The sequence below is a fragment of the Salmo salar genome, chromosome ssa22 (assembly GCF_905237065.1).
Source record: "Salmo salar chromosome ssa22, Ssal_v3.1, whole genome shotgun sequence".
Taxonomy (NCBI): domain Eukaryota; kingdom Metazoa; phylum Chordata; class Actinopteri; order Salmoniformes; family Salmonidae; genus Salmo; species Salmo salar.
In genome coordinates, this window is record NC_059463.1 from 30,452,542 (window position 1) to 30,479,764 (window position 27,223).

General features: G+C 44.0%; 1 protein-coding gene across 3 annotated transcripts in view; it reads right to left on the bottom strand.

Annotated features, from left to right (window-relative positions):
- Positions 1-424: 424 nt before the first annotated feature.
- The window catches only part of LOC106583193 (guanine nucleotide-binding protein G(i) subunit alpha-2), a 96,678-nt gene continuing 69,879 nt past the window's right edge, over positions 425-27,223 (bottom strand). For 2 of the 3 annotated variants that reach the window (XM_014167099.2, XM_045705633.1), the window contains exons 2-9: positions 21,056-21,098; positions 16,271-16,412; positions 13,311-13,471; positions 5,331-5,459; positions 3,583-3,712; positions 3,235-3,388; positions 1,499-1,713; positions 425-1,317 (exon numbers count right to left, since the gene is read on the bottom strand). In XM_014167099.2, coding sequence (XP_014022574.1) covers positions 1,523-1,713; positions 3,235-3,388; positions 3,583-3,712; positions 5,331-5,459; positions 13,311-13,471; positions 16,271-16,412; positions 21,056-21,098 — 950 coding nt within the window. In that variant the 3' untranslated portion in view covers positions 425-1,317; positions 1,499-1,522. Of the gene's footprint in view, positions 1,318-1,474; positions 1,714-3,234; positions 3,389-3,582; positions 3,713-5,330; positions 5,460-13,310; positions 13,472-16,270; positions 16,413-21,055; positions 21,099-27,223 lie in introns of all 3 variants that reach the window. The other variant, XM_014167100.2, reaches the window with a different exon arrangement.

Here is a 27,223-nt window from a genome sequence, read left to right on the forward strand (position 1 = left end):
TCAAGAATTGCTAGAACGATGTGCGGAACAAGGAGCTCCACCCTGTCTCTTTGCTCCACCCCCCCCCCCCAAACCCCGGAACTAGAGCTGCTCGTTATCCTATGCATCACGTTCAGTCCCGACAGACTCTATGGTACCCCTTATGTTTGTGTAGATCTGTCCACGAGAGATTACTTTGTGTACTCATGTAGTTCTGCTCAACAATAGCAATAAAAGTTGTTTTGTCTCTCTTCCTTTCGGCTGCTTTTTTCTCCATTGTGGGATAACGATTTATTTTGGTTTAATTACACCAATAGTTCTAACATGCCTTTAATGATCTGGTTTGGTGGAATAAAACTATATTTGTAGTGTTATATGAACAACTTGTCCATTAGTATATGTGAAAATGAATTAAACAATGTGTAGGAAAACACGAGAAAGTGTATCAGGTGCTATTTTTATTTAAATTAAATAATCTTATAAGGACTTTTAAAGCATTTTAATATTTACCAAAAACCCTAACCTATCTCTCAATTAGATTTTGTCTTTCCTTATGAACTATTTATCCTTAAGATGGTTTGACAAAAATGGAAGAAAAACGTATGCATACAGTCGGTCAAACACTACTGATAAAAGTATATCTAAGAATCAGTTGTAAACTGAAGTGTAGGCACAAACACTGCAAAAGATATGTAAATGGTACTATAAAAAAAGTACATATTTTAAATATCAGTTAGAATTTTTGCTATTCTTTCCCCTGGTTGTGAGGCTTTTTTTTGTTTGACATTTTAATATTTTTTTTATTTAGATTTTCTAAAAGGAATGTTAAAATATTGTGTGCAGATTACAGAGCTAATATATCCTGTGTCATGCAAGAACAATATGCGGTTTGGCTATGAATGAGGAACATATGTAAACATTATTAAAAAAAAGCACTTCCTTTTCGACTAATATTCTCTATTCATGCCTGTGCTTCTTTAAAAAAATGTCTTATGTGATTAAAAGTTTAATGGAATTTGCACATCAGATTTTGTAAAGTAACATGAAAGCATTTCATAAAAACTTTTCCATTTTCTCCTCTAATAATTGAAAATAAACAGAAAAAACAAAAACAAAAAAGACAATAAATGTTTGATTCATGGTCTTAGCCAAAGAGTTAACAATTATGAGCAACTGGATCAGCAATCGTTGAAATTCTGCAAGGCTCTCCAAGTTCTCAGTCTCTTAGGTGTCTTTAAAAAAAGCAGATAAAAGCAGAAATCGTGGTTGGCCAGTGCAGTCTGTCTTCCCCATCCTTCCTTCTGGTCATCAGAGCTGTTCAAGTAATCTGAGGGAAGACTGAGAGAGGGAGAGGTTAATGTATCCAAGATTCACCTTTAAGTTGCATTCAAAGAACATTAAGTGGTGGTTTCTGTACATTTACAAACAGATCCGTGTGTGCATGCGTGTGTGTGAGTGTGTAGTCCATGAGCATGTGTTAGAATAGAGCACACACATTTTACTATGTGTAGCAGCTCACTTTGACTCTTCCTCAGGTTTCGCTCTAGAAGAGACCACAGTCCTTCAGGTTGTTCTTGATGATGACGTCGGTGACGGCATCAAAGACAAACTGAACGTTCTTGGTGTCGGTGGCTTGGGTGAAGTGGCTGTAGATCTCCTTGGTGTCCTTCTTCTTGTTCAGGTCCTCAAACTTGGTCTGGATGTAGGCCTGTGCCTCTTCAAATTTGTTGGGACCTGGGTATAGGAGAGGAGGTTAAGACAGGAGTGCTGTGCCCATAGAATTAGAAAGGTTGTTCTACTGAGTCTGCACGCGTCATGCCAGGAGAAAACTAGTGTCAGGTGGAGAAGTGGACCTGCTCTACCGATGGGATTCATGGGGTTTGTCAAGCTACACTATATATACAACAGTATGGACACCACTTCAAATGAGTGGATTCGGCTATTTCAGTCTCACCAGTTGCTGATAGGTGTATAAAATCGAGCACACAGCCATGCAATCTCCATAGACAAACATTGGTAGTAGAATGGCCTTACTGAAGAGCTCAGTGACTTTCAACGTGGCACCCTCATAGGATGCCACCTTTCCAACAAGTCAGTTCATACAATTTCTGCCTTGCTAGAGCTGCCCCGGTCAACTGTAAGCGCTGTTATTGTGAAGTGAAAACATCTAGGAGCAACAATGGCTCAGCCGCGAAGTGGTAGGCAACACAAACTCACAGAACGGGACCGCTGGGTGCTGAAGCACATAGCGCATAAAAATAATCTGTCCTCGGTTGCAACACTCACTACCAAGTTCCAAACTGCCTCTGGAAGCAACGTCAGCACAATAATGTTTAGTTGGGAGCTTGATGAAATGGTTTTCCATGGCCGAGCAGCTGCACACAAGCCTAAGATCACCATGAACAATGTCAAGTGTCGGCTGGAGTGGTGTAAAGCTCGCCAACATTGGACTCTGGAGCAGTGGAAAAGCGTTCTCTGGAGTGATGAATTATGCTTCACCATCTGGCAGTCCGACGGACTAAATCGGGTTTGGCGCATGCCAGGAGAACGCTACCCAAATGCATAATGCCCGCTGTAAAGTTTGGTGGAGGAGGAATAATGGTCTGGGGCTGTTTTTCATGGTTCGGTCTAGGCCCCTTAGTTCCAGTTGAGGGAAAGCTTAACACTACAACATAAAATGACATACTAGACAATTCTGTGCTTCTAACATTCTGGAAACAGTTTGGGGAAGGCCCTTTTCTGTTTCATCATGACAATGCCGCCGTGCACAAAGTGAGGTCCATACAGAACTGGTTTGTCGAGACCGGTGTGGAAGAACTTGACTGGCCTGCACAGAACCCTGACCAATACTCCATCGAACACGTTTGGGATGAATTGGAACGCCGACTGCGAGCCAGGGCTAATCACCCAACATCAGTGCCCGACCTGACTAATGCTCTTGTGCCTGAATGGAAGTCCCCGCAGCAATGTTCCAACATCTAGTGGAAAGCCTTCCCAGAAGAGTAGAGACTATTATTGAGGCAAAGGGGGGACCAACTCCATATTAATGCCCATGATTTTTGGAATGAGATGTTTGATGAGCAGGTGTCCACATACTTTTGGTCATGTAGTGTATACATCTTGCCACTAGATTTCTTCTACTGGTAAAAACTATACCTCCTCCTAGTCTAACATGAGAATGTCAACATACAAACACTGCCAACTACAAGAGAATTTGGAACATTCAGGGGATGCAGAGTTGTGTTATGGTCTTACCAGAGTACTCTGGGAAGCAGATGGTCAGGGGACTGTGGGTGATCTTCTTCTCAAACAAATCCTTCTTGTTGAGGAACAGGATGATGGAGGTCTCTGTGAACCACTTGTTGTTGCAGATGGAGTCAAACAGCTTCATGCTCTCGTGCATACGGTTCTATGGAGAGATGGAAAGAGAGAGAGCAAGGGAGGGAGGGAGGGAATGAAAACAAAACATTATTTAATTCCAGTTGATCCAGACAACTCAAAATGAATGTGAAGCAATTTCCTTTAGAAATAAAATATCATTTAAAGTGATAAGAGAGATCTAATCAGTGGCACTTAAAGGACAACAGTGTTCTGCCTCCTCACCATCTCCTCATCCTCAGCCAGCACCAGATCATAGGCACTCATGGCCACACAGAAGATGATGGCTGTGACTCCCTCAAAGCAGTGGATCCACTTCTTCCTCTCAGAACGCTGGCCACCCACGTCAAACATCCTGCAGGAACACAAGGAGACAGTTAGGGTCCCCCTTTTACTGGCGTTTACTAGTGGTGCCGTATGCCCACCCACAACCCCCAGATCAACCTCTAGTCTAGCCCTGTCACTCCTTTGATGTGTGCAGATTTGGAATAAGTGGATAGGTGTAAACAATATGGTGCTGGCTATCCCTCAATGTTTTACGTTTTTTACATTAGCTTCCCCAATGTTGCTTAAACCTATTTGGTCTATTTGGATCTGGAAACACAGGAGGGGATGTTTTCTGCAGGGCCATTCATGACCTCCGTATTGGGATCTATAATTACACCAAAAACATGTAAGCACCATGATGATTTGACATTCCTGGAGGAGCTCCCACTCTCCATTAATTAACTCAGGCTGGGCCTGGAGGAGAGGGGAGGCCTGAGGGTATCTCTGTAGTCAGAGCAGCTAGCCTTCCTCTGGGGACCTTCTCTCTCCATGTGCACTGCAGTCAGTCTGCCTCCTCTCAGTCTCTACCGCTCTCTCTCTCTCCCCATCTGTCTCTCTTTCTCTCAGTCTCTCTTTATGTCTCTCTCTGTCTCCATTGGGCAAGACCCTTCGCTGCACAGACCCTGGCATTTTGTTGGTATATTGGTACAGTGACATTGCCGTGGTTACGAGACAGGCAGGCTGCAGACGGACGGGTCTGAGGCGGCGATCTGGTAATGTTTGTTTGTTGACACGATTGAGCCATGCATTACTTTTCATGAGGACATCGACCAACCCACAGACCGGGCACGTGGGTGAGATGAGAGGATGCCCACTTCCCAGTTCCAGTCTGGGTTGTGGAACCCATCTGAGATATTTACTAATCACCACCACCAAGGAAGTTGCATTTCAAAATATGGAGAATAATAATAAATACTGAGACCGTGGCATGGAAGTCTGATGTTTGTCAAATAGCAGACAGACTGTCAGTTTAGTTGTTGTACCGGCAGCCCTGCTATAAATTCAGCTGATATTTGTGTGAAGTTCCTATGTAATGGAGTGCTACTATGCTATGTGTTGGCAGGCTGTGTAAGTACAGCTCATTCCCACAGGGCTGTAATGTTCAGGGCTGTAATGAGTAGTACTCACCTCAACAGGGCTCTCATCAGCTTTAATATCACTCACTGTAACCTGATTCCATCAGACCAGATAAACACTAGCTATCACTGCTGCAGGGCAGGCAGGGGGGGCGTTCTGTTGTTTAGACAGCCTTGTGCACGCACACACGTTTTGATTTCCAGTGCTTTGAAAATAGTGTATCCTGACTCCATTTGGAAGCCTCTATTCCATTTTATGTGTAAAAGTATTTTATAATTAAGACATGGATAGACGACTGAGAAATAGTTCTGTTATCAAGGATAAGGAGTAATGGAGGCATGGACCCAATTCCCACATTCAAATGAACATGGATTTCTGAAGCCACCGCCAGTGAACACGTCAACTAGTCCATCAACACTCTCACACAACCTTCCCACCATACACACCGAGGCACACACAAACTAACAGCACACACAGAAACAGAGAGGTTATTTTGTGTTTGGGCAATGATACGAGCAGGGGGTTCAAAATGAATCACGCACGCACTAGTACGTCAGTGGTCCACTCACTTAAAGTGCAGGTCTTTGAAGGTGAAGTGTGTCTCCACGATGCCGGTGGTCTTGACTCTGGTCCGCAGCACGTCCTGCTGTGTGGGGATGTAGTCTGCTTTGGCTATCCTCTCCAGATCATTCAGGTAGCTGACAGGGACAAAACACGTCAGAATACAGATACACACAACTGTCAGATTAAAAACCAGGTGGACCCTCACAAAGCCTAGGGTCACAGGGCTCCAACTCTGCACCACTGGTGTGGCCACGTTGTTAATGGTATTGGTGCTATCTGTTTATTTAACCATCATCAATATAAACTCACCACTAAGTGGATAGAGACCCATCAGTTTCTATTTGCTTGACTATCTGAAGTGCCCAATCTATGGTGGATACGATACACATCAGCACTCAATCTGCCAGGAGATGCCGACAGGCTGACTCAACACATTTACACACACAAATGACAATGGCATTTGATCCCTGGAAAACCATCTGATTGCGCCTGTTGAGAGAGAAAACAATTGTGCTAGTCATAGTGCTGCAGACAGCCAGGGCAGCGGGCCCTGTCAGATTCTTCTCATGTGGCATCAGCCGGTCAGCCAGAAGGTAATTCAATGTTTTTTAAGGCCTTAAATTCATGGCAACAAAGCTTTGTTTGGAAAAAGCTGTCTGTTCATTTATTTAGCAGCAGCGGCCCGTTACGTTATTTGAATATAGAGGACACTCCCTGGCTGTCTGACGCCACTTCCTGGCCCTCTGACGCCTCTATCTGAATGGCTGGGTGGAGACGGGTGATGGGAGGCTGGGACTAGTGGGTGATATGGGCTTCACATTTTGGATCAAATCAATGGCTCAACATTTTACTCACACAGTTATTCTTCTGCCTTACAAAGATGTTCTGGAGGGTGTGCCTCGTCACTGTATGGTACCATCAGCCACCGTCATGTTCACCTATCATTGGACTACAGACTGACACGATTTACCACCCTCACAATCTCAGGTTCCCTCTCTGTGTTTATACCTGCAGAGGTTGAGTTCTAGAGACTGTTCTATAAACTGTGTGCCCTGAGCTGAGGTTTACACAAATTATTGTACATCAATATCGTGGCACAGCGTTTCATCACAAAACAAAGTGTTCGTGTTCGCTGTAATCCTGCCTAAAACAAGTCTGTGCATGTATTAAAAGTGTTCTCCACACACACCTCCTTTCTTCATCACAAACCAACGTCTCTGATTGAAGGATTCTAATCCCACGCCCTACAGAGAAAGGCCTCCTTTGTTGTGAGAGATTCACATATTGAAACATTGCTTAATATGAGCTTTCGATTTCTAGTATCCTGTGGGCTTACAGTTACAATTTACAAACCCTCCTCCCCCTGTACCTCCTCCCTCTAACAATGGTTAAACATTATTGTGGTTATTAGCTCTATGCTTTGATTCATTTGCTCATGGATTTGGCCTTTGGAGAGGAGGTGAGTTACAGTAGTGGAGTGAGTGATTCTAGCCTGCTGAGAGGGGATCGGGCCTCTCCCTGTGCTCTGAGATAGATGACAGTCTGGAGGCTAATATTGTTGAAGCACACAGGAAGTCTCTCTAACTACAGTAGTCAAAGTGCTCTGGAGAGGCCTGATGAAATAATGTAAATCCTCGTCACCGCCTCCACAACCTCTTGGGGGTCATCACAACAGTACACCTACCAGAAAGCCAGAGCTTTAATAAGAGCAGGGCGAGTGAGCGAGCTAGGGATTAAAAAGTTATGATTAGACTTGGTAATACAAAAAGGGGGAGAGGGAACAATATCGCTCCCTCTGCTCGTTTAATATTTAGCGGATGCCAGGAAATCATTTTGTGACACACTATCCTGTCGTGCATTTTAGAGCCCATTTCCTTGGCACCATGCAATCTCACCAAGAGGCCTTGTGTCTAATGGACTCGCCTAAGAACAAGTACAACAATCTCCCTCTGTTGCAGGTGGGGATACATGCACAAGTGGTTTTCCAGTCACATAGATGGTGAGTGTATCAGGAATAGTGGAATCAGGGGATGTGTTGTGTTTTCTCAACATTTCCATATAGAGTGATTGAGGGGCCTGAGGGCCCCGGTGATAAGGGACTCTAAACCAACACCACGCTACAGCAGCACTGGGGAGAGAGAGCCTTGCAGTATTAGTGTGTTTTCTTTCATCATTAGACCAACAACTTAGCACTAGATTACACTGACGGAGCATTACATTACATGGACTCAGTTAAAGGCCTCAATGTTAATGAGCGGCTCTGTGGAGAGGCTCCAGAGAGCTGACAGCCTGCGGCGTGCAGGCCGGCTGTGTTGGGGTCAGACATTAGAAGCATGACTAGACCTAAATGGAAGTGACATGAGACCTGTTTTTGTTCTACATAGAGGAATACTTACAATGGGAGTCACTATTAAGGACTAACCTGGGACAATAGCATAGCCTTACACTGTAGCATCTGTTGACTGGTCGCTGTGAGAACCAGAGCACAGAACCTTGAATCTGGGCGCAGAGATGCATAGCACTTCTGGTTTCAGGGACAGACTCAGAGCTGGCACACCAGGTGAGTGATCTCTCTGGCTAATCAATGACATCGATCAAGAGATAGGTAGAGTAGAACAGAAAAGCAGCAGTACTGCAGACCTCGAGCCAGGATTTTAATAGCCCTGGACTAAAGGCTGCAACCAGGCGTGACATGGTCGGTGCCAAACACAAACTGCCACCAATCCCTGGATACCCCAGTGACTCCCTCATTCAGGCTACATTTTCCTGATGGCTGCCTCATGGCCAGCAGAGAGGGAGAAGTAGGAGGGAAAGAGGGAGGAGGGAAATAGGGAGTGACTGCATATGTGAGCAGTCACTGTGAAACCACAATGTCCTCCACCCTGACTTCAGAGCTCCCGCTGCTATTCGGTGGCATTTCCATGCTATTTCCACACACAGCGGGACAGGACAGGACAACTCTACTAGCGTGGGAGCTGAGCAGGCTGTCCCAATGCAGTCAGACTTTGGACACAGAGAACTACACAGAGGTTTCAGAACAGAGCTAAAACTACATTCAGACCCATCTCCAGAAATATTGTTCGTAAGCTAAATCAAAGGAAAGGCATTTTTAGAACATCAAATGGAACTATTAAATGAACACCATCTGCAGTTAGAAGATAGCATTTGCTTGTCTCTTTTCACCTCTAATTTGGCTTGGCCATAAAAAAAAATCGAACAGGAAAACAACAACATAAAAAACATATTCAGGCTGGGGACTATACAGGTGAATTAAAAACCGCTCTCTAAAACAAGCATAAGTCATCCGTTTGTAAACAACATGTTGGTTGTTTCTTAACTATCTAGAAGAAAAAGAAACGCACACCTATTAAGGCGAGGTGCTGGCTAGCGGAGTAGAAAACTTGAAAATAAGGGAGAGCCGCACACTCTAAGAGCTCAGATGCAAAAATGTAATATCCAACGTTTTGACAGCCAAGCTGTCTTCTTCATCAAGACCGCTTGGCTGTCGAAATGTTGGTTATACATTTCTTTGCATCTGAGCTCCTAGAGTGTGCGGCTCTCCCTTATTTTCAGGTTGTTTCTTAACTCCCATCATCAAAGTGGATTGATCCAATCTATTATCTCAGGAACTCGTCCTCTCTTCAGAAATTGATTCGGGGGAAATTAGGTTTGTGTAAATTCCTGGAAGTTCAGAGTCAGAATAACCCCCATTAATAAACCAATTGGTTTCTAAACAAAGCGATAAAACAGTGCAAGCAGCCTTGATCTCTTAATCCCCTTAAGATATAGATGGGAGACCGAGGGGGGACGGGAGGAGGGAATTTTGGAGACACTGTGGTGTGAAGCCATTAGAATCAGAGCTTGCTGATCTACTGTGATGCTGCTGCTTCCCCAAAACTCCCCCTGATTGCTTTGCCCCCAGATTCAGAAGGTAAATCGAGTAAAATCACAGCCCAGCCTACTTCAACAGAACCTATTAAGGTTTGTGATCTAGGAGGGGCACATGGAGAGTGGCTGAGCTAATGGTACTATGGCATTGAGGAGTACACCACATCGGTCACTGCCTTTATCAATAAGTGTATCGAGAACGTTGCCCCCACAGTGACCGTACGTACATACCCCAACCAGAAGCCAAGGATTACAGGCAACATTCGCACTGAGCTAAAGGGTAGAGCTACCGCTTTCAAGGTGCGGGACTCTAACCTGGAAGCTTATAGGAAATCCTGCTATGCCCTCTGACGAACCATCAAACAGGCAAAGCGCCAATACAGGACTAAGATTGAATCGTACTACACCGGCTCCGATGCTCATCGGATGTAGCAGGGCCTGCAAACTATTACAGACTACAAAGGGAAGCACAGCCGCGAGCTGCCCAGTGACATGATCCTACCAGAGGAGCTAAATAACCTCTATGCTTGCGTCCAGGCAAGTAACACTGAAACATGCATGAGAGCATCAGCTGTTCCCGGATGACTGTGTGATCAAGCTCTCAGTAGCCGACGTGAGTAAGACCTTTAAACAGGTCAACATTCACAAGGCCGCTGGGCCAGACGGATTACCAGGACATGTGCTCCGGGCATGTGCTGACCAACTGGCAGGTGCCTTCATTGACATTTTCAACATGTCCCTGATTGAGTCTGTAATACCAACATGCTTCATGCAGACCACCATAGTCCCTGTGCCCAAGAGCACTAAGGTATCCTTCCAAAATGACTACAGACCCGTAGCACTCATATCTGTAGCCATAAAGTCCTTTGAAAGGCTGGTAATGGCCCACATTACAACCATTATCCCAGAAACCCAAAACTCACTAATTTGCATATCGCTCAAACAGATCCACAGATGATGCAATCTCTATTGCACTGCACACTGCCCTTTCCTACCTGGACAAAAGGAACACCTACGTGAGAATGCTATTCATTGACTACAGCTCAGAGTTCAACACCATAGTGCCCTCAAAGCTCATCACTAAGCTAAGGATCCTGGGACTAAACACCTCCCTCTGCAACTGGATCCTGGACTTCCTGACAGGCCGCCCCCAGGTGGTGGGGGTAGGTAGCAACACATCTACCACGCTGATCTTCAACACTGGAGACCCTGAGGGGTGTGTGCTCAGTCCCCTCCTGTACTCCCTGTTCACCCATGACTGAATGGCCAGGCACGACTCCAATACCATCCTTAAGTTTGCAGACGACAACAGTGGTAGGCCTGATCACCGACAACGATGAGACAACCTATAGGGAGGACGTCAGAGACCTGGTCGTGTGGTGCCAGAATAACAACATATCCCTCAATGTGATCAAGACAAAGGAGATGATTGTGGACTACAGGAAAAGGAGGACCGAGCACGCCCCCATTCTCATCAACGGGGCTGTAGTGGAGCAGGTTGAGAGCTTCAAGTTTCTTGGTGTCCACATCACCAACAAACTAGAATGGTCCAAACACACCAAGACAGTCGTGAAGAGGACACGACAAAACCTATTCTCCCTCAGGAGACTGAAAAGATTTGTCATGGGTCCTCAGATCCTCAAAAGGTTCTACAGCTGCAACATCAAGAGCATCCTGACTGGTTGCATCACTGCCTGGTAAGGCAACTGCTCGGCCTCCGACGACAAGGCACTACAGAGGGTAGTGCGTACAGCCCAGTACATCATTGGGGCTAAGCTGCCTGCCATCCAGGACCTCTACACCAGGCGGTGTCAGAGGAAGGTCCTAAAAATTGTCAAAGACAAAAGGCCAAAAGGCTTCTCAACAGCTTTTACCTCTGAGCCATAAGACTCCTGAACAGGTAATCAAATGGCTACCTGGACTATTTGCATTACGCTGCTGCTACTCTGTTCATCATCTATGCATAGTCACTTTAACTATACATTCATGTACATACAGTTGAAGTCGGAAGTTTACATATACTTAGGTTGAAGCCATTAAAACTTGTTTTTCAACCACTCCACAAATTTCTTGTTAAGAAACTATAGTTTTGGCAAGTCGGTTAGGACATTTACTTTGCGCATGACACAAGTCATTTTCAAACAATTGTTTACAGACAGATTATTTCACTTGTGACCCACTGTATCACAATTCCAGTGGGTCAGAAGTTTACATACACTAAGTTGACTGTGCCTTTAAACAGCTTGGACAATTCCAGAAAATTATGTCATGGCTTTAGCTTCTGATAGGCTAATTGACATCATTTGAGTCAATTGGAAGTGTACCTGTGGATGTATTTTAAGGCCTACCTTCAAACTCAGTGCCTCTTTGCTTGACATCATGGGAAAATCAAAAGAAATCAGCCCAAAATAATTGTTGACCTCCACAAGTCTGGTTCATCCTTGAGAGCAATTTCCAAACTCCTGAAGGTACCACGTTCATCTGTACAAACAATAGTACGCAAATATAAACACCATGGGACCACGCAGCCGTCATATCGCTCAGGAAAGAGATGCGTTCTGTCTCCTAGAGATGAACGTACTTTGGTGCGAAAAGTGAAACTCAATCCCAGAACAGCAGCAAAGGACCTTGTGAAGATTCTGGAGGAAACAGGTACAAAAGTATCTATATCCACAGTAAAACGAGTCCTATATCGACATAAGCCGAAAGGCCGCTCAGCAAGGGAGAAGACACTGCTCCAAAACCGCCATAAAAAAGCCAGACTACGGTTTGCAACAGCACATGGGGACAAAGATCGTACTTTTTGAGAAATGTCCTCTGGTCTGATGAAACAAAAATAGAACTGTTTGGCCATAATGACCATCATTATGTTTGGAGGGAAAAAGGGGGGCGCTTGCAAGGCGAAGAACACCATCCCAACCATGAAGCACGGGGGTGGCAGCATCATGTTGTGGGGGTGCTTTGCTGCAGGAGGGACTGGTGCACTATACAAAATAGATGGCATTATGAGGAAGTAAAATTATGTGGATATATTGAAGCAACATCTCAAGACATCAGTCAGGAAGTTAAAGCTTGGTCGCAAATGGGTCTTCCAAATGGACAATGACCCCAAGCATACTTCCAAAGTTGTGGCAAAATGGCTTAAGGACAACAAAGTCAAGGTACTGGTGTGGCCATCACAAAGCCCTGACCTCAATCCCATAGAACATTTGTGGGCAGAACTGAAAAAGGGTGTGCGAGCAAGCAGGCCTACAAACCTGACTCAGTTACACCAGCTCTGTCAGGAGGAATGGGCCAAAATTCCCCCAACTTATTGTGGGAAGCTTGTGGAAGGCTACCCGAAATGTTTGACCCAAGTTAAACAGTTTAAAGGTAATGCTACCAAATACTAATTGAGTGTATGTAAACTTCTGACCCACTGGGAATGTGATGAAAGAAATAAAAGCTGAAATAAATCATTCTGACATTTCACATTCTAAAAATAAAGTGGTGATCCTAACTGACCTAAAACAGGGAATTTTTACTTGGATTAAATGTCAGGAATTGTGAAAAACTGAGTTTAAATGTATTTAGCTAAGGTGTATGTAAACTTCTGATTTCATCGGTAATCCCTCAATTAGCCCGACTAACCGGTTCCCACGCACATTGACTCTGTACCGCCTCGCTACTGCTATTTTAACTGTCATTTAACTTTTTTTTAAATTTCTTTACCCATCTTTTGTTTACCTAATACCTATTTTTTACTTAGAAATTGCACTGTTGGTTAGGGCTTGTAAGTTAGCATTTACCTGTAAGGTCTACACCTAAAGTATTCGGAGCACATGACAAATAAACTTTGATTTGATGGTCTTCCAAAAGTTACATTCTTACAGAGTGTGAATAAGTTACAGGTAGGCCATTTAGGTTTTTGTAGTTTCCCAAAAATGTTTTAAAAGTTAGAAATCACATATCAAAATTGCATATCTTGCATATCTTTGGGTACAGCCTTACAGGTACTATATGGTAACATGGAGAAGAGGAGGAACATGACAAAGTAGACTATGAGCCTGGCAGAGGTACGTAGCCAAGTGGGCAGAGTGGTGTTGGTCGTTACTCACTAGGCAGCCGAGTCGTTGAGCTGGTACTCGCGGGCGCGCGTAAAGCAGCCCTGCACTCCTCCGTCGCCCCACAGCCTCTGCATGGCGTTCGATAGGTCGTCTGGCAGGATGCCCTGCTCCTCAGCAGCCCCTGAGAGGGCAAACAGCTGGCGGGCATCGTCCTGGAGGCGACACAGACACACACAGGGTTAGGAATGAGTCAGACCAAGTGGAACAGACAAGAGACCTTAACTAATCAACGTTAATATACTTGGCCATGGTAAAGCAGACAGTAATAGATCAGGTCTCACAAGGTCAATTAGACTGGAGGACACAATTAGACAGTCTGCACTACAAACAGAACAGCCATTGAACACAGTAATCATACCTATCCACTGGAGAGACTGTCCTCACTCTTTCTCAGAGCTCTGTGTGCGCGCGTGTGTGTCTGTGTGTGTTCGAGCCAGCCATACAGGTGACTCATTATTCAGAGTAGCCACAGGGGAGCACCCCAGGGTACAGCACCCCTCTGGAAGGGTCCATGAGAACAGGATGACTGAGGTCATTATACCTGTAGACACAGGCAGGTTTCCGCCAGGTCTCAGCCCTGACTTACACACAAAATGTGGTGTAGGGCTTTCCCCTAGCATGGTCCCACGCTGACACAAACACACAGAGCATGAGAAGGGGCGATTACACAGCTCCCACATTGGCTTAGTGCACTGCCCACAAAACCCTCTTGACCATCCCTCCATGCATCGATGCTTTCCAGGGAAAAGATGGACAAACTCCTAAAGCTCCATTGACTGAGAAGAGACATGCTGGCCTAAATTCCATACAGCTGGTTAACCTGTGTCTGCCCAGTCCACCCCCAGTCTAACCCAGTCTAACCCAGTCCAGCCCATGAACTGGTTAATAAGTGATGGAGGGAGTTCTAAGAAGAGGAATCAAAACAAATACACCAGGTGATCTCAAGGCCTCTTTAAAGTAGCTCACAGGAATAGTGTGTGTACTTGAGTGAGTGTATTGTGTGGTAATTAAAGTCTGTGTTAAACAGACTTGTTTTTTGGTGACTGAAGGAGGATGTTCTGTATCGTGTCAAGACTATGACACCTGAGCCCACCTCCTCCCTTCAAGAGCCCTTAAGGTGTGCACAATAAGAGAGAACAGTATGGTGTGTATAGGTGGCAAAATTAAATTCCCTGGTTTTCCAGTAATCCTGGTTGGAGGATTACGGTTTTCCCTCCTGATGGCAGAAATCCTACAAACCGGATTTCTGGAAAACCTGGGATTTTTTTGAAAAGTAACCGGAATTTCACAACACTAAGTGTGTAAATGAAAACTAGGGCAGATCTCTGTTGTTACATTAAGTCAAATACTTTAAACAGCTAATCTACAGAACATGTAATACACTAAAGTATCAGGCCAAGAGAGTAAGACACCAGTACATTTTGAGTAGCACTCCCTCTTACAGTCTCACCCCTGGGGAGCTGCAGCAGTGAATACACCTGATAGATATACTGAGAGCCCTGCCCCCTTCAGCACTACACAGTCACTGGGAGTGTATTAGATGAGCAAGCTGTAGTGTGTGTGTGTGTGTGTGTGTGTACAGATTGGTCTGAGACAAGAATAAGCTTACAGCCAATTCCTACTCCATCATTATTAACACCTAAATTACTTAACAAAAGGCCTATCTCAATAGGCATGGGTGCTGTACATTGGTACTGAATGAGATGCATTAGTCCCATACAATGTAAATCCCTTTATCAACCACCATGTATAAAGACAGAACAACTATTCACCTAAATGAAATAGAAAGGTATGGCCGGCCAGGTCTAACACTTACTATGATACATCCAAATCTACTGCTTCACAAAGCAATCTTAAGCAACATCCGTCACTCCAGATATTGGGACAGTTCATCAGTCACATGCTAGGTATACGAGTGAGTGTTTCCTCTTCAAGCTTCCTTGTCTCCAGAGCCATATATCTAAATACATGGCTCTGCTTAGAGCTAGTAGAGCAGCATAATCCACAAAGCCCATTGTTGGAGAATGTAGCCTGTCTTAAGGTGTAACAACATTATCATTCTGAATTCATTATGACAATCAGGTTAAGTTATAATATATAACACTGGATTAGTTTCACCGCTGTGAAGTTTTGATTTTAACATTTTGAGAGACACCAACAGACCTGCAGAGATTTGTAGCAGGAATATGTCTTGCAGAGCTAGCTACCTCCAATAAACCAACTGTGACACATACCAGCGGGAGAACTCTTCCCTCGCCATACCTCCTCTGCACAGGAAAGTAACACTGGCAAGTAGTACAAAATAAGGTCTTTATCTCAACACTTGATCAAATCCAAAATTGGACTTGGTCGAGAGAGTGAGCAGATGGCTCACTTAATAATACTTCTGTTAGGTTGGTAATATAAAGAACAGGAAAATATTTCATAAGATTCCTATTTGCATAGAGAGGAAGTGTAAATCCTGTTTGGGAGAGACATGGGGGGCATGACTATAACAACACATGGATCGTTTTTTTTATTGTTGTGTCATATCTCTCAGTAGTTCCCATGGGGAGACAGGCAGCTTAGCTCTGCAGTGGTCCCCCTAGTCTAATGATACACATGGGCAGCAGGACTGAGTACACATGGCGCATCACTGTATGGCACACACTCCGCCTCAAACAAGGTCTGGGAGGCTATACTACTCTAAACTCTAAACTGTCTGGAGGCTATTGTCACTTAGCTCTTCAGGAAGAAGAGATACTTGAGCATAGATAATTTCCCCCGTCTCACTTCAGACAGATTAGAGCTGGACTAGAGAATAGGGATAAAGTGGAGAAGTCTGTTTTATGAGTAGAGTGGGAGCGGTTCAAGGGCTGGTTGGCTTTTGGAGCAGCAGTGGGGTGTATGCAGAGAGAACAGTGGCTGCTCAGGTGGATGCACTCAGACACGTATGTGTGTGTGTGTCTTACCGCTCGAGCGGCCACTTCGTAGTCGATCTTGAGGTTAGCCATTGCCTTGATGATGGCCATGATTGACTGGATGGTGTTGCTGTAGACCACAGCTCTGTACTGTTTACACTCTTCTTCTGAGTAGCCATCCTCATGGATGATCCTGACAGACACAGGAGAGAGAGAGTCGGAGGGTCATTTAAACAGGAGGGAGAGAGAAGGTGGGTCATTTAAACAGGAGGGAGAGAGGAGGTGGGTCATTTAAACAGGAGGGAGAGAGAAGGTGGGTCATTTAAACAGGAGGGAGAGAGAAGGTGGGTCATTTAAACAGGAGGGAGAGAGAAGTTGGGTCATTTAAACAGGAGGGAGAGAGAAGGTGGGTCATTTAAACAGGAGGGAGAGAGAAGGTGGGTCATTTAAACAGGAGGGAGAGAGAAGGTGGGTCATTTAAACAGGAGGGAGAGAGGAGGTGGGTCATTTAAACAGGAGGGAGAGAGAAGGTGGGTCATTTAAACAGGAGGGAGAGAGAAGGTGGGTCATTTAAACAGGAGGGAGAGAGTCGGTGGGTCATTTAAACAGGAGGGAGAGAGTCGGAGGGTCATTTAAACAGGAGGGAGAGGGGTGGGTCATGCAATCTCCATAGCCAAGCGTCAGCTGGAATGGTGTGGAAGAACTTGACTGGCCTGCACAGAGCCCTGACCTCAACCCCAACGAACACCTTTGGGATGAATTGGAATGCCGACTGCAAGCCAGGCCTAATCGCCCATCATCAGTGCCTGACCTCCCTAATGCTCTTGTGGCTGAATGGAAGCAAGTCCCTACAGCAATGTTCCAACATCTAGTGGAAAGATTTACCAGAAGAGTGGAGGCTGTTATAGCAGCAAATGGGGGACCACTTCCATATTAATGCCCATGATTTTGGAATGAGATGTTCAACGAGCTGGTGTCCATATACTTTTGGTCATCTAGTGTATGTGCAGATATTTACACCATGTCATTGCTCGCTCTCTCGCTCTACTGTGAGTGCATAATGAGCCTCTTGCTAGGTGTCACTCATATGGCGAGGGGTTGAAGCTTATTGGCTGAAACTTGAATTGCTAAGGGGCTGGGCCCACATGGGGGAAAATGTAGGGAAAATGGTGCAGCACAGCTTCCAGAAAACAGTCGCTTTCAACTTGGAATTTCGTGGCTAATTGAGGTTAAACAGTAATTCCGCTCATATATTATACATGTGTGAAAGCTGGAGGTTTAAAAAATACTTACTAGTCGCCAAAGTTCCGGAACATGTATTTAATAATTGAAACAAGTACTATCTACTTTAATCATTGGCTGTACTATGAATACTGAATACCTCAGTTCAGACTGATGTTACTGGTCTGTGGGGGAAGCTCAGGTCTCTGCTGAGAGAACACTACAACTAAAACAAATAGATGGAGGAGGGAGACTGAAAAAATATGTTGATAGTAAGAAGTGGCCAGGCCAAGACAGGAGCTCCTACGTTATGAAACAAATATTTTACCCCGTCTAGTCACACCAATTCCCTCTGGGAGCATGGATTGGGCCCTGCGGTGAGGCATTCTCAATCAAACTAATTGGAATGCAAGGGAGCCTGCTAGGATGAAGGCCAAATGGGACTTAAAGGATTTATTTAATGTTTTTACCTTTATTTAACTAGGCTAGTCAGTTAAGAACAAATTCTTATTTTCAGCAGATTTTCACCTTGTCAGCTCAGGGATTCGATCTTGCAACCTTTCGGTTACTAGTCCAACACTCTAACCACTAGGCTACCTGCCGCCCCATGAGCCAACAGAAGTGTTTTTTCTCAGTTACAATTCAGCGGAGACAACACACCAAAGAGCCACGCTGGCTGGAGGTGAACCAGGGAGACTTATTTGTTTAAAGTCATGTTCAATTTCCCCAAAATGTAAAATAACCAGATTTCATGCCGAAACAGACATTTTCCTAGATGAGACCAGATGAGACTGCAAATTCATAATGGTAATAGTCAAGAAGAACCACAGCAGAATTAATTTTAAGTTACATTTTGAAATTCCGAGCAAATCATGATGAAGTCTTTTCCTTGTTAGTGGAGCCCTCAAGTTATTTATACTAAAGGCAATTATACTGAACAAAAATATAAAACGTAACATGCAACAATTTTACTGATTAAAATTCATATAAGGAAATCAGTCAACTGAAATGAATTAATTAGGCCCTAATTTATGGATTTCACATGACTGGGCAGGGGTGCAGCCATCGGTGGGCCTGGGAGGGCATAGGCCCACCCATTGGGGAGCCAGACCCAGCCAATCAGAATCTTTTTTTTTCCAACAAAAGGGCGTTATTACAGTCAGATGATCCCGCAAGTGAAGAAGCCGGATGTGGAGGTTCTGGGCTGGCGTGGTTACACGTGGTCTGCGATTTTAAGGCCAGTTGGACGTATTGCCAAATTCTCTAAAAAGATGTTTAGAGGTGGCTTATGGCAACAGCTCTGGTGGACGTTCCTGCAGTCAGCATGCCAATTGTATGCTCCCTAAAAACTTGAGACATCTGTGCCATTGTATTTTGTGACAAAACTACACATTTTAGAGTGGCCTTTTATTGTCCCCAACACAAGGTGCACCTGTGTAATGATCGTGCTGTTTAATCAGCTTCTTGATATGCCATACCTGTCAGGTGGATGGATTATCTTGGCAAAGGAGAAATGCTCACTAATGGGGATGTAAACAAATGTGTGCACAAAATTGGAGTGAATGGAACATTTCTGGGATCTTTTATTTCAGCTCATGAAACATTGGACCAACACTTTACATGTTGTGTTTATATTTTTGTTCAGTATAATACAATCATTTTCAAGTCAAAACAAGTTGCTGGCTAATGGGTGACGTAGAAAGAGATTTCATCATCAGGATGTCTTTGACAGTGTTTCGCCCATGTATTACAGGGGTGTGTGTGTGGTGTGTGTTATTAATCCAGTGTGAAATGGTTTAATAGCGTCAGTTGAAGTGATCTGTGTGAGTGGATGAAAAAGGGATTGAAAGCATGGCATGACGAGAATGTGGAGGAATAATTCAACCACTGAAGAGTGTGTGTGTGTGTGTGTGTGTGTGTGTGTGTGTGTGTGCGTGTGTGTGTGTGTGTGTGTGTGTGTGTGTGCTGTGCGTGTGTGTGTGTGAATATATAAAGGATCATTGTGTGTGCTTGCATTGATGTGTATGTGGGGGGTAGGTGTGTGTGTGTGTTTCGGTATTCCAGGCAGTAGCGTCTGTGTTTGTCTTCAAGAATGTCTGTGAGAGGGATTGAGGGTTTAAGTGTGTGTGTGTGTGTGTTTTCATTTGTGAGATTGAGCAGCGGGATTATACAGAGACAACAGTGCCTCCAGAGCCAAGGTGCTCATAACCATCAGCTTTAGTCCTACAGATTTACCCCAGCGCTCCTGAAAAAACTGCATGGTTCAAGAACAGGTGAAGTAGGTGTTATAATACACCCACCCAGAGGCCACACAAAACAGGGGCGTGTGTTTGGCTGGATGTTCAGATGCACAGGGCACCAACCCAACCAGTAACTAATCTATTCGATGTGCTTTCCAGTTTGTGCATAAATGTTTGGCATGACAAACATGACAAAAGAGTAATGTGCTACAGAACATACAGGTCCAGATCTGCTACCAGGTTAATAACCTGTATCTTCTCTATATGTTCCAAATGATCCAGCGTGTCTTGTAGGAAGCATCCTGTACAGCGTAGACTTAAGATAACTGTATACTCTTTTGTCAGAGTAGCTCCTTGGAATATGAGCTAGCAGGGAAGGAGTCAATGCATTAATGTGTGTGTCTGCCCATTCACGGGGAGACCTCAAACCCATTATGTAACAGTTGAGAAAGAAACAGGCTTATGACTGTAAGTATAGGAAGTAGTATGCACTTTATAGATCAAATCAAATCTTATGTCACATGCTTCGTAAACAACAGGTGTAGACTAACAGTGAAATGCTTATTACGGGCCCTTCCCAGAGAGAAAAATTATAGAAACAATTATAACACGAGAAATAAATACACAAAGAGTAACAATAACTTGGCTCTATACACTGGGTACCAGTACAGAGTCGATGTGCAGGGGTATGAGGTCATTGAGGTAGATATGTACATATAGGTAGGAGTAAAGGGACTAGGTAACAGATGGATAATAAACTGGAGCAGCAGCGTATGTGATGTGATGAGTCAAAAGGTTAGTGCAAGAAGGGTCAATGGAGATAGGGTTCCGCAATAGGCAGCCCGCAGGCCGAATGATTGGATTTGGCCCCCCAAGTTTTCTGAGATTTTTCAGGGAGGGGACATTAAAGACTGTAAAATGACCAGGAAATCAGTTCAAAGTGATTTTAAATTAGAAAATCTATTCCCAAGTATTCCCATACATAGATAAAGAGGCATACGTGATCATATCCCAATGTAATCAAGGTTTTAAATTATTATGTTTTTGTCAAATACTATATCTGTTTGGGCTTCTTGTGGTCAATTTGCAGTGTAAAAAGTATTTATAATTATGTTCCGGCCCCCCTATCATCCGCTGAAGAATAAAATTGGCTGAATGTAATTGGGGACACCTTGTATAGATTATAGCATGAGAAAGGATATGTAGAGGATTCTGGGTATCTAGTTTAAGAATGTACTGTCCCTGTCTGCTTGTGTTGACAATGACATCAGAGTCAGGTTGTGATATTGGGTTAATTGCTCATGCTTGACGGGAACAGCAGCAAAACAAAACAATGAGGAGCCAGCCAGCCAGCCAGGCATGGAGCTCTACTTACTTCATCTGTTTCACAATAGTGCTCTTCCCTGACTCTCCAGCACCTGCACAAAGAACAAAAACAGCCAGAGGTTAAAAATACACCCCTGTTAGTGGATAAATGTAAACAGGCAGCAAGCAAGGCTGCCTCACATCTACATTTTAGTCATTTTAGCAGACGCTCTTATCCAGAGCAACTTACAGTAGTGAATACATTTCATTAAAAAAATGTTTTTCTGTACTGGTCCCCCGTGGGAATCGAACCCACAACCCTGGCGTTGCAAACACCATGCTCTACCAACTGAGCCACACGGGACCATCTAAACCCCCTCCTCTTCCTCAGGCCTTAACGCTTACATGTATCTCTCCCTCTCCTTCCTTTCTCTGAGTTAATCTGTCTCTTTTCATATTCCTCCCAGTCGCTCCCTATCCAGTTACAGCCTAACAGTCATGTCAATCTACAGTAGTGCATAATATAAACGGTAGTATTGTTATGCCGAGGCCCCCTCTCCACTCAGTGGGGGCCTCACTCTGTCTCATGAGTTTCACAGAGTTTCCTATACCCAATTACTCCTGCGTCAACAGCACGACCTGTGTGTTAACTTCAGAGGAAGCCGTCGTATTGTAACCCTCCCTCTCCACAGCCGCTGAGACAAGGCACTTAATCATCATTAGCGTTAAATGAAAACGTCGGAGTGCTTTCACAAACAGGACATGGGTCTGTTCTTTCAGATGACGTCATGTTGCTTGTTTCATGTTCAGGGTCCATAAGAAAGTCATTGGACTAGTTTCCACTACTGTACTGCAATGTTAAGTAGTTGGCTGTCTAGATTAGAGGGCAGCAGCACTGAGTAGTTAACTAATCACACAGCGCTAAATGACCCGCAGTCCACCACTAGGGTCATGGTCACTCTGACCCAACAACACTCACTGTTTATATGCAGTGTGTGTCTGTGTGTCAGATCGCACGCTACCCAACAGTAACCATAATCTTCCACCAACAACACAAGCCACTGACATTCTACTTTCCATCACAACAGTGATGTAAATACAGAGCACAGAGCAGACACACAGTCAGACTGGGTGAATTCTCTCCATTTAAAACCTCCTTATAGTCCCCATGCTAACCGGCCAATCTAAGAGAGACATCCTCTGCTCTGTTACCCATTCTAAAGAGGCCACTCTCTCAGCTCCCAACAGTTAGCAAGTCACCCTACACTGATCTGCTCCAGTATGTGGGCTGAGTTGATAAGCTGAAATAAAGAAAAAGGAGGAGAAATGGAGGAGACAGGCATCTCAGGATCCAAGCCTAGAGCGAGAATTGAAATTGTAATTTTGTTCCTAACTGAACACAGAGGGAAGTGACTCAGAGACACAGTGGAAAGTGTTTGTGTGTGTGTGTGTGTGTGTGTGTGTGTGTGTGTGTGTGTGTGTGTGTGTGTGTGTGTGTGATGTGTGTGTGTATACATGTTTGGGCACTTGCCCATTGTGTGTGTACACTCTATATTGATTCATATGTGTATTTTCTCAAGTGCATGGTGGGGTTGAAGCAATAATACGTTATGAATAAATCATATGAGATGTGAGCCTAATAACCCATGTTTTGTCTGAGCATGTTGACAATCCTTCAACAATAACATATTGTCCAGAGTAGATTAGAGCCACAGGCCTTGTACACAGGCAGACACTATACAGTCCACTGTAAGGAAACTTTATAAAAAGCAGATTCCAATGTTGATTTTCCTACAGGATATTCTATATAAATAAATGGGGGGACAGAGAGAGAGACAGAATGCTACCAGGTTGCCTATAGAGAGTGCTACAGACACAGGTTGTGTGTCCAGTGTTTACATAGAGCCGAGCTGCAAACACACTCCCAGAGAGTTCATAGACCTGTTAACACAGAGGCGTGATGTGACTGAACCCAGCTAGGCCTCTCTCCCCACACACACACACACACACACACACACACAAATATACACAACAGATTTTTCCCCCTTCACTTGCTCTCGCCCCATTTCTTTCTCTCACGCTGTCTCCCTCCCTCCTGCCATGATGACGATGGTAAATAGAACCTTTGGAGTTTGTCCAGTAAAGCGGAGGACATTATGATCTGGAATGACAGGAACCGTACAACACTGAGGTTTATGACAACAAGAGAGGAGATCTATTGACTGGACACACAAGTATCTCCTATAGACGGATACCTTCCATACTGACCTCTGAAAACCAGATTAGTGTATATGAGTACGAGGTTAGTAAGTGTTTGTGTGGGTTTGATAGTTTGTGCTCTAAAAATGTGTGTGTCCTCCAGCTATAATACCCCTGCATTGCTTGCTGTTTGGGGGTTTAGGCTGGGTTTCTGTACAGCACTTTGTGACATCGGCTGATGTAAAAAGGGCTTTATAAATACATTTGATTGATATGTGAAGGTAACTTTGAGATGCAATACATTGTGAAAAAGACCATGCCCATCAAGATCACTTGGCATGGCATCGGCTCTATAAACTGACATATAAAACAACAATTGACACATCAATTGGTTCTTTCCAATTTAAGCTAGTCTATAAAATGAATGCTCAATATATGGGGCACTGAACAGTCAGCCTTGCGCAGACTCTGCCGCAAGGAAACAGAATCAATACAACATATTTTCTGGTACTGTCCATCGGTTGCTCGCTTTTTATGTCATAATATCAGGGTTCAGATCTGCAAACTGTATTGTTAGGGGATCTGAAAAACCACGATCAGCCAATGGGAAATAACATTATACTCTTGGGTCAAGTATTTATTTTTAGGGCAATATCGGCAGAAATGTTACAAATAGGGAGGGATGTATTGCAAAAGGAAATAGAAAAATGGCATTATACTGGGAAAGATGGGTTCATCTGTGGACATCAGAGGGTTGTAGTTAAGATCAGAATTAATGGTGTATTGGCCGTAGTGGGTGAAAATCCAGCACTTGAAGAGGAAATTATGAATATGTCAATTCTGTAACTACAGGCACTGTAGATGTGAGCCAAAATAGCTGTACGTAGCAGTAGAAGTATTGTTGTCCGTTAGTTTACTCCAATCTGGGTAGGGGTGGTAGGGTAAAGGAAAAAAAGTTAGAGAAAAATAAATGTGAAATTATGCAAACAATTACAATCTATCTGCAACATTAAAGCTGAGCTAACCCCCCCACTCAATGTTTACATTTCCTTACTTGCTTATGTGGAAAAACAGCAAAATTGCCTACAGGGAATGCCAGTTAATGACAATGTAAACTGCCTCACTGGTTAAGCTGGAGGTAGCTGCACACACACTCTCAGACATGGTGGTGTGTTATCACACTGCTGCTCCTGAACCATTCCCCTGCATTAATAATGTATGGATGCATGTGCAGGCGAGCCAGCACTGCACTGAAGACCTTGAATATTTCATGTACCTGCCAACCTGCAAAAGACTGCTATGATGTTCACAGCACATAGTTGCATGCACACATGCAGTTGAGTCATACACAGGCGTGCGTGCAAGCACATAATGTACACACATATACGAAATAATACATTAGACTAGTGCAAACACACACACACTCAACCAAAGTAATTTGTGCTACATTGTAAGCCACATAAACCTATGCAAGCCTTGTGCTATCTGATTTTTCAACTAGAACAGGTCTTTGAATGGTAAAATGTAATAGAATTCAATTGCATCAAATTCAACAAATTCAAGTGTGGGCTTCTATCAGCACGGACTCTCAGAGCTGTGTTATGGCTGTTGTTGAAGACTGGCCTGCAGATATCACTGTACCAGCTCTACCCATCTCTCTCTCTCTCCCCCTCTCCCTCCCCCTCTCTCTCTCCAGATGGAGGAATGCAAGGGACAGCCCCAATAGGGGACTACTCCCTCTCTCTAACACAACAAACAGCCTTAATCCCATTCCGACTATTCACTTTCACTCTACAAAGAGGAAACAATCTGAGCCTGGGTTCTGACCGCCTCTTTTCAACACAGCAGCCCTTGAATGAAAGTGATATGGTGGCTGGCTGGTCGTTGAGCAGATTAAAGCTGTGCAGAGGGAAGCTATTATGAGGAGGATGTTTCGTCTTCCTGCCTGACAGAGGAACTCAGATTGGAGGATGAGTGTGAGTGGATATAGGGCCATTGAGAGCGTCCCTCCACTGTAATAAAAGCATGATGACAGTAGCACAGACACACACACTGTATCCCCCATACGGTGCTTCCACAGCCCAGAATCCTTCATGACACTTTGTGGAAACTCTCCCTATAGGGCAGCACAATTGTTCACTGTGTGCTGAGTGTAAGACTGGGACTGTGTGTGTGTTTGGGTTGGGTGCATCGCTTGACCTCATTCATCCACTGCTCTAATGAAGATTTTCAAGAGAGGAGCCGAGAGAGGAGTTTGGATTGGTCTGCCATATTGAAGGCTACTATCTATTTGAGCTCGTCAGTCTGTGTTGGTAATCCTGTCAAACGTGGCTTTAAAAAAAAGTATTGTGTAGTGAAGCTGCATACATGTCGATCTCCACTTTCTGGAGGATCAAGTTTTGAAATCAGTGGAATTAGAGTACGATAGCTAAAGATATGGAGAAATCACCTGTCTCTGGATTACATCTTCAAACTAAGGGCAACCGTGGTATGGCATTCCTGACAGGGAGACACGTCCGTCATGAATGATGATGTATACAGGTAAGATTGTCTAGCATTAGTTAGCTATATTTTTAGATATTACATGTTTCTAATTTTGACAGAAAGTGGTTTCATTTCAAGCTAAAGTGTACTGTTAGCTAACTAGCTAACGTTAGCTGGCTGGCGTTATTATTTGTTTCCCAGAGCCGTTTGCTTTTCTAGTTAGATCCTAATGTTAGCTCCCAGCACTGTGGCAATGTTGGCACTTTGTTCATTGTTGTTTAACTAGCTAACGTTACCTGGCTGGCTCATTAGCTAACGTTACGGGACGTGTGTGATCTTAAACGTGTGTACACATTGAATATGACCGGTGTCAGTAAACGTCTGCAAAAAAGCGCAATGAAATTGTTGCCAGTAGAGCTGTTTAGGCTGTTTTCATGTTATAAAGTGGTAAACAAAGCATCGGTCAGTGTCAAGTGTGCGCTCCGAGAGCGAAACGAGATGGGTGGGGCTAAAGTTTAAGAGGGTGTGAACGATGCTGAATGGGTGTAGACAAAGAAGACCTCTTCACTAGATACCAAAACATTCAAAGGCGATAACTCTAACCAATTTCATTATGCTTTTTTGCAGACTTTTACTGACACTGGCAATATTCAACAGGTGTGGTACACATGTTTAAGATCACTCACATCACGTAACGTTAGCTAAGGACTGATCACCCCAATCCACAAAAGTGGTGACCAATTTGACACCAATAACTACCATGGGATATGCATCAACAGCAACCTTGGGAAAATCCTCTGCATTATCATTAACAGCAGACTCGTACATTTCCTCAGTGAAAACAATGTACTGAGCAAATATCAAATTGGCTTTTTACCAAATGATCATACGACAGACCACGTATTCACCCTGCACACCCTAATTGACAAACAAACCAAAACAAAGGTAAAGTCTCTCATGCTTTGTTGATTTAAAAAAACTTGACTCAATTTAGCATGAGGGTCTGCCATACAAATTGATGGAAAGTGGTGCTGGGGGAAACACATACAACATTATAAAATCCATGTACACAAACAACAAGTGTGAAATTAAAATTGGCAACACACACACACACTTCTTTCCACAGGGTTGTGGGGTGAGACAGGGATGCAGCTTAAGCCCCACCCTCTTCAACACATACATACATACATACATACATACATACATACATACATACATACATACATACATACATACATAAACAAATTGGTGAGGACACTAGAACAGTCTGTAGCACCCTACTAGAATCTGAAGTCAAACGTCTACTGTTTGTTGATGATCTGATGCTTCTGTCCCCAACCAAGGAGGACCTACAGCAACACCTAGATCTTCTGCACAGATTCTGTCAGACCTGGGCCCTGACAGTAAATCTCAGTAAGACAGAAATAATGGTGTTCCAAAAAATGTCCAGTTCCCAGGACCACAAATACAAATTCCATCTAGACAACGTTGCCCTAGAGCAGACAAAAAAACTATACATACCTTGGCCTAAACATCAGCTCCACAGGTAACTTCC